Here is a 13,468-nt window from a genome sequence, read left to right on the forward strand (position 1 = left end):
TATTTTAATAAATATGTGTTACATATAACCATATTAAAATGAAATATGCATGTATACTTCAATTGTGAAGAAACAATACAGATGTCTTTGCAGTGATTTATGAATAATACACGCATGTCTGCAATAAAGGATAACCAAATGAAAAGGACTTCTTGATTGTAATATCTGACCCACGAATGGTGGATGTAGTTTACTTAAGATGAAAAGTTGAAATTAACAACGCATAAAAAAATCATTTTTTTTATTGAAGTATTGAAAATCTTAATAAAACAAAAGAAAAGAAAATAAAATAGCATTAATTCACAAAATCGTTGAAGTATGTTGAAGTATGTTACCATGTACCATTGATAGTGAGCGACCTTAAATACGATCTCATATGTGCCTTTCTTATGTGGCTTACTTTTATATGTATGTACATGATCATTTCTGTGATTAACTTACTTCACCTTTTGTAACCGTAACATGTGTTAGTATTTCACTTGGCGGGAATTCATTTTATTTTCATTGTATCGTTTTAAGGGAACATGGCGTGGCTAAGAGTGAGGTTTGATGGACCAATAACTAGTTCAAAATCCCCAGTAGTGCTTATGTTGCTTACCGTTCAAAGGCGGTCCACATGTATGTCTCGTTTTTTGTTACATATATATTGTGCTGACACTTTTGTGTCCCTTCTTTTTCGTCTACGGTAAGTATCTACCCTTTCCCCTATATTTCTTTTCAATTTACACCCTCCTCAGCGTCCATGTCCTTTTGAAGGTCTTTTAATTCATTTTTATCTTTTGTTGCCTTGAAGGTTTCTATAATATCCGATTTTGAATGGTTTGTTGTGGCGTGCCTTCCGCGTTTTGACCGTTCACTCCGTCCTGTTTGGTGTCCTGCTGTCAGATGCGTTCACTGAATGCCGCCCTTCAAAATTGATCTCCTTTTTCATATTTTACTTAAGATATGATAAACAAGATCAACAAGGAAATGCGGCGTTCAATAAACGCAACCGCCACAACACCCAGAAACAAGGACTTCGCTTATGACCCTAGATTACCCATATACAAATTTGACAAAAGGTTTTTTTTCAAAACTGTTATTCTGAGCAAGTTTCATTATGACTTGAAGAAAAAACATGTTATCGTTTGTTCAAGTGTTTTGCCTCATTGTACCCATGTTTTAGGGACGGACCGAATTACTAATGTTATTTGGACATGTGGTCCAACCCTTTTTCTTTCAAAATGTATTTTTATGTATTTTTCAATATATTTGCATTGTGCATCTTGTAAAAAAATTGAAAGGAATAAAAAATGTTTAAACTAAACCATGTTTAACTTTTGCAAGGTGTTATTGACAAAACATTGGACACCTTTGAATGAAATACAAACAAATCTGTGATCTCTAGAGTAATATTTAACCTATTTTCAAGGCGGACAAATTACCAATCCTAAAATATCATCCTTAAGCATTTCCTGCTAGAATTACCACTCAAAATTAAAATAAAAACATCTTCATTAAACATTTAAAGGACATCACGAACGAACGCCACAAAAGTACAATTGGGGAGGTTAAACCGGATAAAGCGCGCAAAACATCTATCGTTATTTCCACCACTTAGCTTAAAAACAATATTGTGTAAATTAGATACTTCTTATTCGCCAAGTGAAATTCTCTTTTATCTTATGATTACAAAATTATCTTCCGTCATCTTAAACCGCTCACAATATCTTATTGTACAGAAGAACAAAACAGATAATAATGATGATGCATAGAATGTCTGAGTAATTGGCAAGCTATAAACTACACGTAAACTACAAATTCTTCCTTCAAAACAACATGAAAGTCTTGGGATATTGTAATAATTTCCTTCTCTTTATTTCTCTTTTTTCAAGAATAGTGATGACATTTTAAGCACACCATAAATACAGATAAGGTTTAAAATATCAAGTCTTTTATTCTATTATGTATACTGTAATTTGTCTTAAAGGCCAGACAAAATCTATTGTGGTGTTAGTGTTCATGTTTTGCTTATTGTCATTTTGTTATAGGTAATTGAACTGGATCTGCAAGTTGATTGATTTATGTGAAAGTGGTAAAATTTAAGCAGATTGGCTCTTGGATAGATTTAACATTTCTTAGCAACTGATCATTGTATTCAAAGTAATAACATGTTTTTCGTAAAGAATTTATTTTTTATTGAAAATACTTCTAGATTTATGATCGTCTGATTTAAACATTATATATATTGATATTCTAAGTAATATTCTACATTAAATTTGGTATGTATATATTTATTCTATTTGTAATGTGAAATGTTAATAATGTATATTTTGTAATCATTGTAATTGTAAAATAGATGCATGTAATTTATGAATTGTCTAAAGCAAAATATTTCTCTTTGTTATTTGTCTTATAATCTTTTTATTTGTGATAGGCTCTTGTACCAGAATAAAAAGAAAACCCCATTGAGTATTTTTGTCTGCAAACCCCGGCACTACATTGACTTTACTCGGAATCAAATGATTGACGTCTCTTTCTGGAAACTTTACCAGATACTTCCATTTTGCTTATTTCACTGAAAAAATTCTCTTGAAATTGAGCAGCATTCTTCTTCTCGAGTACTGCACATAATATGCCATCATCAGAACTTGAAATATCGTTGTTATCACTACTGTTTTGATCTTCATCACTGTCATTATGATCAAGACTTGATGATGATTCTGAGGATGAATCCGAGGCACATTGCTGTAAAGTATATAAGAATTAAAAGTATATAGTAAAATAGAACTAAATACAACATGATTCATACGACTGCCGTCTATAAGTCAAAAATAATACCTGAATAAATTTTTTGATAGATTTGCAGGTTTTCTCACTAACAGCTTTTAAAATCTTTCTTTTTAAAATATCACAGAGATGATCTGTATCTTTTTCATCAAGACGCGCTCTGCTGTTGCTCTTGATTTCATTTATTACATTTACGAAACACGATGTTGCTTCAACCAACAAATCTCTTTTAATGCCTGAAATAAAAAAAAATAAGAAAAATAAGAAGGTAACAAATCTTTAAACGTTTTATTGCGCAATTAATGTGTATTCCTAGGAAACAGAGACATTTCTATGAGAATCTATTAAAATAGATTTGGTTGTTTTTCTCTATAAATTATCTAAGAAGAAAATACATACTTTCGTTTTGTGGAAATATTCTTCGCCATTTCAAAAAGGCCTGTCCTGTTTTAAAAATCGCCAACGTTTTATTCCTAGTAGGTTTTGTGTAGGAAGAATTTTTTATTTTTAGTGATTCCTTCATTATACCAACTGCTTCTGCACGTTCGTTATCACTATTACTTATATAAAACAGTGCCTCTGCCATAAGGGATAACTTTTTTGCATAGTTTTGCATTTTGTGTACTTTCATCGTTTTATCCTTTTGCAAAGATCTCTCGAAAATCTGAATAGATTTCGCAAAGTATTCTTTTGCATTTTTTGTGACGTATTTGGAAATGGAATATTCTTTCACAGCCTTTGAGAAATATATAGTTCCAATATTAAATTCGTAAACAGATAAGTCTGGATGAAACTCGTCTGATGTATACTTTTGTAGTATATCAAATGCTTTTTGGTGATAATATAAAGCTGTTTCATCATCTCCCATATCATAATATGTATTTCCTAATGCATCTAAAGCTTCCGTATATTCAGGAATGTTACCTATACGCTTATTGATAGAACGCGACTTCTTAAAGCACTCAATAGCATCGATATATTGTTTAACTTTTTTAAGACGAAAGAATCTTCCCTTAATGTACCAAAATGTTCCTTTAATACTTGAGCTTGTATTGTCTTCAGGTATCATTCTTAATGTTTCTTCAATAATTGATATTTCTTTCTCTGCATCAGTAAACCTATTATTGTCCTCCATCATCCTTATTTCCTCAAGTTTCCAGTACATATTTGCATGATGTCTTCCATCGGGAAGTATTTGCATGGTTATATTTCTATAAAGTATTTCTTTTTCGTTATTTGTCATTGGAACCATTTTTTGCAGTCGTATTAAAGTTTTGCTTACATCACTTGTAAGTAAATGATTACTATCTTTTTTGCGAATACTTAGGGCATTGAATAGGACTTTCAGAAATGGCTTATTGCTAGAAATTAGAGCTATAGCTTCCGAGTAGTCCTTATCTGCCTGTTGCACGTATGGCTCTAACCTTTCAATCATATGCTGACAAAAGTTATTTTGTGCTTTCATTGAACACTCTTCGTAACCAGGTCGATTCCTAATATGATCAAGTATCAAGTGATGGAGGCAATAGCGTCCGTAACATATCCTTTTAACAAGCTGACGATTGATAAGTGTCGTCAAAATGAGAAGTGCTTCTTCGTCATCTTTTTCTAAAACAGCTTTAACTATTTCTATGTCGAAATAGGAGGTTTCAACTACTGTTAATAAATTCAGTTGGGCTCTTTCAGATTCTGTTAGGGACATATATGCATATTCAATACATTCGTACATACTGGTTTGCAGTTGTGAACTCAGAAATGACAAGTTGTCAAATTTACCATCAACATTGTAAGAATTTAAAGCAGATGATACAAGTCTAATAGCAAGTGGGTTATTATCCGTCTTTTGAAGGATACGGTGATGCATTTCATTTAGTACTTCAACCTAAAAAATAAGCATTAATTTCATATTATATCTACGTCTTTTGATTCATCTCAATTGTAGTTTAACGTTTTATGTTATTTCACTTAATTTTACCCATCAATATTACATATGTTACAAACATGCTAACATTGTTATCGCTGATCAAATACGAGTATACATGTTGATGGCGCAATTATTCAATTCGTGAAAAGAAACTAAAACACATCAGAAGTGATTCTATACAGCAAGTAAATCGGTAAACGAACACCATTTTTTTCAGACACGTTAGGCTTAAACAATGCTATGTTCATTGACACATTCACTATATAGTTGAACTTTTTCCTTCGTTTTTGTCATCACAAAAACTTATAGTAATGTGGTATTTTGTTTTAAAGATAACATACAAATATTTTTACATTTAGGTTCTTTTATAATAATTTATTTCACATTCATCTCTGCTTTTTGCACGTGGTCAACGTCTAGTATGCTCGAAATCAATTATCAAAATATAATTAAACATAGCTTTGACCTCTCTTTGGGGAAAATATTGTATAGACTTTATATGCCTTTGAACAATACTGGGCTTTTAGTTACCATTTTTAATTCAACATGATACAGTTACTTTTACAAAAGGGAAATTAGAAATCATTTCATAAAAATAGTAATTACATTTCCTGTTGAAATTTTGAACAATTTTTCCGCACTGCCATCATTCAAAGGTCCTAGTCCTATTTCTTTCAGTCCGTCAAATTTTACGCCTGCATCTTTTCTTGATGTTATAATCCATTTAATCTAAAATGACACATAATTACTTTTAATAATATACAAAAAGGGAAAGGTAATATGTGTGTGTGCGCGTGTGTGCACGCGCGAGCGCACGTGTGTGCGTGTGTGCGTGTGTGTGTGTGTGTGTGTGTGCGTGTGTGTGTGTGTGTGTGAGTGTACGTGTATAGATGGTATGATCTACCATACAATGACACCTACAATTGAATCTAACGGATACAATAGTTTTTTAAAATGCCTCATTCTGAGATTAAATCTGTATCTGACCCGTAAACAATAAAAAATGTGATTATTGTTCAGAATCCATAATAAAAATAAAACATGTAATAAAAGGATGAAACGCATTTCAAAAGATTGACACCGATATGCCAAATAACAAGTTTTTGAATTCATTTCTGTGCTTTATGCTGATTACCCAAACATGTTTTCTTGAACATTGCATAAACCATGAACAGAAACAACCAAAATGAATCAATAAACAAAAAGGATCTCCTAAATTATAATAAAACAGTATACAGTTTCTATACTTAAATTAAAACAGTTCAGTGTTACAATACGATGTCCTTACTGGCATATTTGTTGAAGTGGCAAAGCATCTGTGCAAGAAGTCAATAACTTCTTCGTGATCCAAGTCATAAACGTCCTCAATGCTGTCAAGTATTATGCACGTGTCTGTGAAATAAAAGCTGTTTTTAAAACGGTTTTTTACGTAAACTATCAATTTGAGCGATTGCCTTATATATTATACGATTACATAGATAGAGGAGTAAAATAAAATATAACATACAAGTATAATTATGTATGTAAGTATGTCAACGAGTCAACTAATTGTACATACCTATAGCTAGTATAATCATATTACAAGCAAGAAGAAGCTGAATGATGTTCTTAAAGATCTTTAATGACAGTAAAATGTATTTGAGTTCCTTAAACATTTATATTGTTCAAATCAAAATTATCTCAATCAATTTTACTTCTAAATCTAAACACAAAGTTATGTGGACTTAAAAAGATTTTGGAAAGAAGATATATTTTTTGTTATGCATGCACATGTAATTTTTAAGCCTATTCCTGTTTTCTGTAATATGAAATAGATAGTTTTAAATATTTATTAATTGTATATTTATTAATCTAAACTTTACTTCAAGCGTATTTCAATAAAGAACATAATTAGGTATGGTATACATGACACCTTGTTTGTTGACTTCTAGCTGAGACAGAAGTTGACTCGTCAAAGAAGCACTGGTCTCGGAGTTCCTTGAGTATACTTGAAACTTTTCAAGAAGACTTTTGATCAATTCAACAGCGTCTTTAAACTGCCTTTTTAAAAGAATAATCCGTCGGTTAAAACTTTGTTGACAACAAAAATCTTTTACTTGTCACTGAATACATTTCCTATACATTAAGGTATGAGCCCCCTAATGGGCACTATAAGGAACTATAAAATTGACAACATAGGTCAGTTATATACATTAAAAGACACACGAATGCAAAATTTAAACAAAGTTTACCGTATGGTTTACGAGTTATGGAGATTTTTCTTAAGTAAAACTTGGCTATTAGAAGGTCTTTTTTTCAGAAATGAGAAACTCTAAATATTCTATTTTATAATCATTGTGAAACATTTTTGAGAAACAAATAATAGCATTCAGCTAACAAATGACCCAGCAGAATTATTGTTTCTACTCAAAATATTTGAAACCATTTTAAGTACTTGTTTGATAACTTTCTACTTGGAGGGCCTTATTCAAAATATCTCTAACATTTACTCAAATCAGGGGCTGTTTTCAAAGTTTGCATAAATTTTCTTAAAAGTGTATTGGTTGCGCTTGTCAAATATAAAATAATTTTACCGTCTAGTTTTTATTTTATCAGACTTTGAAAATATCAGGTACCATATTTGATTGTTTGAATTTGGCACAACTTAGCCAATAAATACCAATAATAATTTCATTATTAAAATGAAACACTTTTTTCTTCTCAAGAGTGATATGAGAGACACAAATAATGTTCAAAGAAAATAAAGAAAGAAGAAAAAGTTGCCGCTTCTGGGGCTTGAACCCACGCCCCTCAGTTACAATACAGCTGACAGTAGTTCTAGCCTATTTGAATACTCTTCAAAGTGGAGTTAATGCATTAGGTGGATCATACTTTAAGAATAAGTTGTACATGAAATATGATGACAAATATAAACAAGAGCACCGCTGGGCGTTGCATTATATGCCCGAAAGTGCTTTCTTTTTTTAGTAAGGATGAAGTATTTGTAATAGTGACATTGACATTTGACCTTGTGACCCCAAAATCAATAGGGATCTTCTACCCAATATGGACAATCGTCCTATGAAGTTTGAATATTGTTGGCCAAATGGAACTTAAGTTATGCTCCGGAAACTGTTTTCAGTTTTAAAGTAAAAGTGACCTTGACCTTTGACATTGTGACCCCAAAATCAATAGGAGTATTGTACCAAATATGGACAATCATCATATGAAGTTTGAACGCTGTGGGCCAAATGAAACTTAAGTTATTCTCCGGACACTGTTTTCAGTTTAAAGTAATACTGACCTTGACCGTTGACCTTGTGACCCCAAAATCAATAGAGGTCTTCTACCCAATATGGAATCATCAAATGAAGTTTGAGCACTGTGAGCCAAATGGAACTTAAGTAATGCTCCGAAAACTGTTTTCAGTTTTAAGATAATAGTGACCTTGTGACCCCAAAATCTATACGGGTCTTCTACCCAATATGGACAATCGTCCTATGAATTGTGAACACTGTGGGCTAATTGGAACTTAAGTTATGCTCCGTAAACTGTTTTCAGTTTTAAGGTAATAGAGACCTTGACCTTTGACCTTGTGACCCCAAAATCAATACGGGTCTTCTACCCAATATGGACAATCATCCTATGAATTGTGAACACTGTGGGCTAATTGGAACTTAAGTGATGCTCCGTAAACTGTTTTCAGTTTTAAGGGAATAAAGACCTTGACCTTTGACCTTGTGACCCCAAAATCAATAGGGGTCCCCTTCTACCCAATATGGACAATCATCCTATGAAGTTTGAACACTGTGGGCCAAATGGAATTAAAGTTATATTCTGGAAACCAAATTGCTTACGCACTGACGGACGGCAAGGGGTATAACCACAGAAAATTGTCATTCTATAAGCAAATAATAAAAAAATAACGGCAAATGTACCCCTCTATACTAAAAATAAACACAAGGAATGCAACGCGTTTTGCACGCTCAAATCGCATGGAGTGTCATTTAAAATATTTTGTTGACATTTGATTTGACTAAATTTTGCCAATTTATTATTATACAATGCTTTGATGTAAAATATCAGCGGTTGTAAAAGGAATAATTTTGTATTGTGTATCGAAATTGCTAAACTAGTTTGTTGACATTGATTTTCCACGTGTGTAGTTAGATAAAATGTGTATCGAGTGTGCAAAAGGCGTTGCATTCCCTGTGTTTATTTATAGCATAGAGGGGTTGATAAAAGGTCAATCTCCTGTTTGCCCGAAATTCTTTCCGGCATATAAAAATGTCAAGCGCTGAATTTATATTGAACACAAATTTAGATAGAATAAGTAATAGTTATAGTCCAGATTTTAAAAAATATGGAATTTATTGCAAGCGTAGCGTAGCGGAGCGCAGCAATAAGTTCTATATTTTTTAAAATATGAACTATAACTGGCTTACCGTTTGACCCACTTTCGTGGAATAAGTCACTTACAAAGTGTCCTTACTGCGTTTGATGTAATACGAGTCCCGCCCTAACTAGTATAGATTGACAGGCCAACACATGGTCCGAGTGTTCTGACCTGTCAATCAAAGCCTTGCGTTTTTATGTATTTTTACATCATTAGTTATCATGTAACAATCCTGTGATCAGGTTGTGTTTGACATAATGAATATAGCAAGAATCATATTTTTGAACCATTTCCTGTCGAATGTGCTGATGTGGTCACGGTTGCTTGATATTGATTGCAGACACAAGCAAAATAGAGGCAATAGCTCAGGTAAATATTTTATAAAAAAATATTCTCGAATTCTCGCAATATCTAACTGCATCATTATCTGAATGAAAATACAAATTTTAACATGACCAAGCACGCAGCTTTTCTACGCCCAACCAGCACCAAACCTCAAAGTAGTGACAGTAAATTATTCAAACATAACATAGTTAAACTGCCTAAAATGCTGTTGCAATTATTAAAAAACAACTTTGAAAATCATATTTAAGTGATTTTTTTGATATTTGCATTTTGCAGGCCGATCTGAAAAGCTTTTGACATCTGATGACATTAAGAAGAAACAGAAATACAGTGCCCTATAATAAAACGAAAAACAACAACTGGGCAGTGCGCATCTGCAGGGAGTTGGCTGAAAACCGCAACCTACAACCAGAGACTAAGCAAGAGCCTGGTTATCCTATTCCCGTTGAAATAGAGCAGTTCCGTTCATGTGCAGAAATGGATTTTTGGTTACAACGATTCATCTGTGAAATTGAAAGGAAAAATCATTTAAATGGTGAATTTTATCCTCCAACAACTTTACTAAACATTGCTGCAAGGCTACAACGGTGTCTTCGAAATGAAAAATCCATGCACGTGAACTTTGTTAAAACTGAAGATCCTTTTTTCTGAACTTCGCAGAATATTGGATCCACGCATGCGCGAGTTGACTAACGAGGGTATAGGGGTCAAAGTCAACTGTTAAAAATGTGGAGATTTTAACAAAATGTGGAAAAAAGTTTGTCTTGGAATTATGAAAAATGGATATTCTGTATGATTTTTTAAAGATATGTGTTAGTTTCGAACTTTGAGATTTCTCTCACTCCATGTCTATTGTTTTTAGTGATCAGCCACAAACTGTTTTCTAATGTTTGAATTATAACCATGACGGTATAGGGAATGTACTGTTTGAATAATTTTTATACATGTAAAAGCTTGGGATTTATAGATAACCGTATGAAATCGCTTCCTTATTTGTTTACTTTATTCGCATGCTACATTCATTGTCTAATTTAAAACTCCGCCCATATTCATAACGTCATATTTGCCAGATACCACGTCAATACCTGTTAAAATAAGTAAACTTATTTTCCACATACACCAGTCCCGGTATAGTGTATGCAATATATTTCAAATAAATTGAAGCATTTGATTGGATAAGAAAGTGGGACAAACGGTAACGAAGAATAAACTCAAAGTTGATTCATAAAAATCTATACTCACTTTAAATCCAATTTGATTACAGCAGTTTTACGAGACAAATGTAACTGTGCAGATATTTCATTTGCAAGCAATGTTTTTCCAAGTCCACCCATTCCGTATATCCATAAACCTTATTACATTTAAGAAAAAATATCTTAATATTAATTCATTCATATGTTACCACACGAGATTACATGTATTGTCTTCAATATATAATCAAAAAACAGCACAACAAAAGTAAATAGATGGTGCCAAATTCAAATAATGTGTAACAATATAGCATATTAGTAAAAACAGATGCATTATATCTGTCTTTAGCTTGTAATTAGCTATAATAAGTCGGTATGTTTGGTGGCTGATTTGGTACATTGCGCGTTGCGTTGTCGATAGCGACAACGCAACCTATATCGTTATTGCCTTTTCGTCTTGTCGCTGTCGTCTTGTCGTCCTGTCTTTAGCGAAGCACGCCAACCGGCGTGTTGTCGTACGGCGCGTTGTCGCGATGTCGCCCTGTCGCTTGGCTTATAACCCAATTCTTCGATTTGAACCGAGCGACAATTTGACATCGTGACAACACGCCGCATGACAACGCGCCGTTTGGCGTTCATCGTCAGTGACAGGATGACAAGACGAAAGTCGGATAACGCGCCGTTTGGCGCTTTGTCCTGTTGTCGCTAGCACCAACACGACGCACACTAAAGCGTTCCAAATCGGCCACCATAAGTATGTTTCATCAAAATATATTCTTAATATCATGAAATAAAAACTTAAGAAATAAACACACACAATATTATTTATAAAGATTTCTGACATGTTTTATGGTACTAAACGGCTTTAAGCAAATATTTTGTAAACAACCGTTTATATAGGGCATATAACCTTCCTGTATTCTTTATAACGAATTTATAATATGGGACATAAAATGATATTTCTCAGCTGTGTACATAAAAAAACTATATAAACGCCAGGATTATCAAATGAAAAGCGACGATACAAACTTGAAGTATTATAATATTGGGTATTAAATATCATGTAATAAAATTGTCAGTTGCTAAAACATCGAATCACAAGTAGGAATGCATAATGACTGCCAGATCAATAGAACATGTATCTTTAATTAAACCTTAAAAACAGATCGCAAACGTTAATAAATGTGTTAGTTTTACCGTTGTTATCAGAACTCTCCAAAGCTTTGATTGCTTCTCTTATTTCTTTTTCTCGTCCAATTATATTGGAGCAACCAAATTTTCTTTTCACAAGCCTACATTTCCTTATAAGTTGATAGAAACTTTTGTCTTCGTATTCAGGATAATTGTTCATATGTCCGAAAACATGTTCAAGAATTGACAATACATCTTCGAAAGACTTAGAGTTTTCTAATGTATTTAGGATATCCGTGACAGTCTCGATTTCAGGGTTTGTTTTGATTTTATCATCAATGAGAAAGATAATCTGGAAAAAAAAATATCTCATATGAGAGCAATTGCCTGATTTCATCTAAGATTAAAGCAATTTCACTGAGGTCCAAACATAAATCATAATAAATATTTTCAAAAAAGTTTCAAATGGAAACAAACTATGTTCTTAATAATGAGTTAACGAAATTTCTCAAATGATACTGCGGTCTATTAAATAAAGTTCTGTTTTTATATATGAGTTTTTTTTACTTAATTTAATCCTGCTATTTAAATACTATTGGATTAAAATCTTACCCTGTCAAGTACCTCTTGAGTTATGTCATCATCAAGTTTCCGCTTCAGGTTCTCCCAGCCATCAGATATTTTCATAACTCCGCCATTCTGATTATAAGGTAAATAATGATGTATTTCCATAGTTAAAATGGTTGGCGAGAAAACAATAGTGTGTATTCTTAAACGTAGATTAAATGAATTTCATATAAATGTAAACCCTCCTTCAATAGACGCGTGTATATCCTTCATTTTTTCATTCTAAAAATATCCTTTCCACTTTAAACCTTAAAGAGTGTTCTGAATCAAACAATTTCTTTAATCATTTAAACACGTCCTTGAAGTTGTTTATATATATCTTGTGTCATATCCGTTGCTACAGTATAAGGAACGACCTTTACTGCTATTTATTCATTGTATGGCGTGTTCCTTAAACTAGTGTTCTAGTATCTATTTAACAAGATTTAAACAATGATTCTACATTTTCTAAATTTTCCATGTTAACACTATTTCATTGTTTTTTAAATATATGTTACATGGTCTTTATAAATGGGTTTTTATTTTTAGAAAATGATCGATATCACAGACGGGATGATATAACTGTCGGGTAACTGTTTCCCTCGAGTTAAAATACCAGTCTGTAACGCTAGCAGGTGTGATATAATGTTAATTTACCACTTTGAAATGAAGACCTTTTATGACAACAAACATGTATACCAAATTAGAACTGAATTAAAAGTTAACCAACCCCGATACTGACGCCAAGTGGAGCTAAAGACAGACAAACTATTCTAAGGTCGATTAAACAGTTTCAAAGTAAGAAAATATGGTAAACAAGATCAACAAGGAAAGGTGGCGTTCAATTAACGAAACTCCACACGACACAGCAACAAGGACAAGCGGCCAGGAGCCCAAGAGGACCCTAAACACGGGAAGAATATCACTTCATAATACACGAAAGGAAATAATAGTGACCAATAAGGAAACAAGTTTGCTTCTTTAAAAAGAAGCATGCGAGAGGTATTTTTGCAGTTGTTGAAGATTTGTTTATTTCGAAAATATTTGGAGGTATTAAAGGCACCAGAGATTTTCCAAAACGAGATAAGTTTGAATAACAATTTAAGTCCAGATTACATTAATAATGTT

At 32.7% G+C, this 13,468-nt stretch overlaps 1 protein-coding gene across 1 annotated transcript; it reads right to left on the minus strand.

Annotated features, from left to right (window-relative positions):
* Positions 1-293: 293 nt before the first annotated feature.
* Positions 294-13,212, minus strand: LOC132740776 (uncharacterized). The gene is made up of 9 exons (XM_060728762.1): positions 12,347-13,212; positions 11,801-12,086; positions 10,656-10,764; positions 6,606-6,733; positions 5,982-6,085; positions 5,300-5,422; positions 3,169-4,651; positions 2,821-3,005; positions 294-2,727 (listed from the first exon to the last, which is right to left on the minus strand). The coding sequence occupies exons 1-9, from the start codon at positions 12,464-12,466 to the stop codon at positions 2,488-2,490; spliced, it is 2,778 nt and encodes a 925-aa protein (XP_060584745.1). The 5' UTR covers positions 12,467-13,212; the 3' UTR covers positions 294-2,487.
* Positions 13,213-13,468: the final 256 nt, after the last annotated feature.

The sequence above is a fragment of the Ruditapes philippinarum genome, unplaced genomic scaffold, assembly GCF_026571515.1.
Source record: "Ruditapes philippinarum isolate M1 unplaced genomic scaffold, ASM2657151v2 ctg6301_1_1_1_1, whole genome shotgun sequence".
Classification (NCBI taxonomy): Eukaryota; Metazoa; Mollusca; class Bivalvia; order Venerida; family Veneridae; genus Ruditapes; species Ruditapes philippinarum.

What these genes read in the sequence shown, in the direction of transcription:
- LOC132740776 (XM_060728762.1), bottom strand. Translation starts at nt 12,466, where the DNA reads ATGGAAATACATCATTATTTACCTTATAATCAGAATGGCGGAGTTATG. An exon ending in CTCAAGAGGTACTTGACAGG is followed by an intron (nt 12,087 to 12,346) that starts GTAAGATTTTAA and finishes TTTTTTTTCCAG; the next exon opens with ATTATCTTTCTCATTGATGA. An exon ending in CCACTTCAACAAATATGCCA is followed by an intron (nt 5,423 to 5,981) that starts GTAAGGACATCG and finishes GTGTCATTTTAG; the next exon opens with ATTAAATGGATTATAACATC.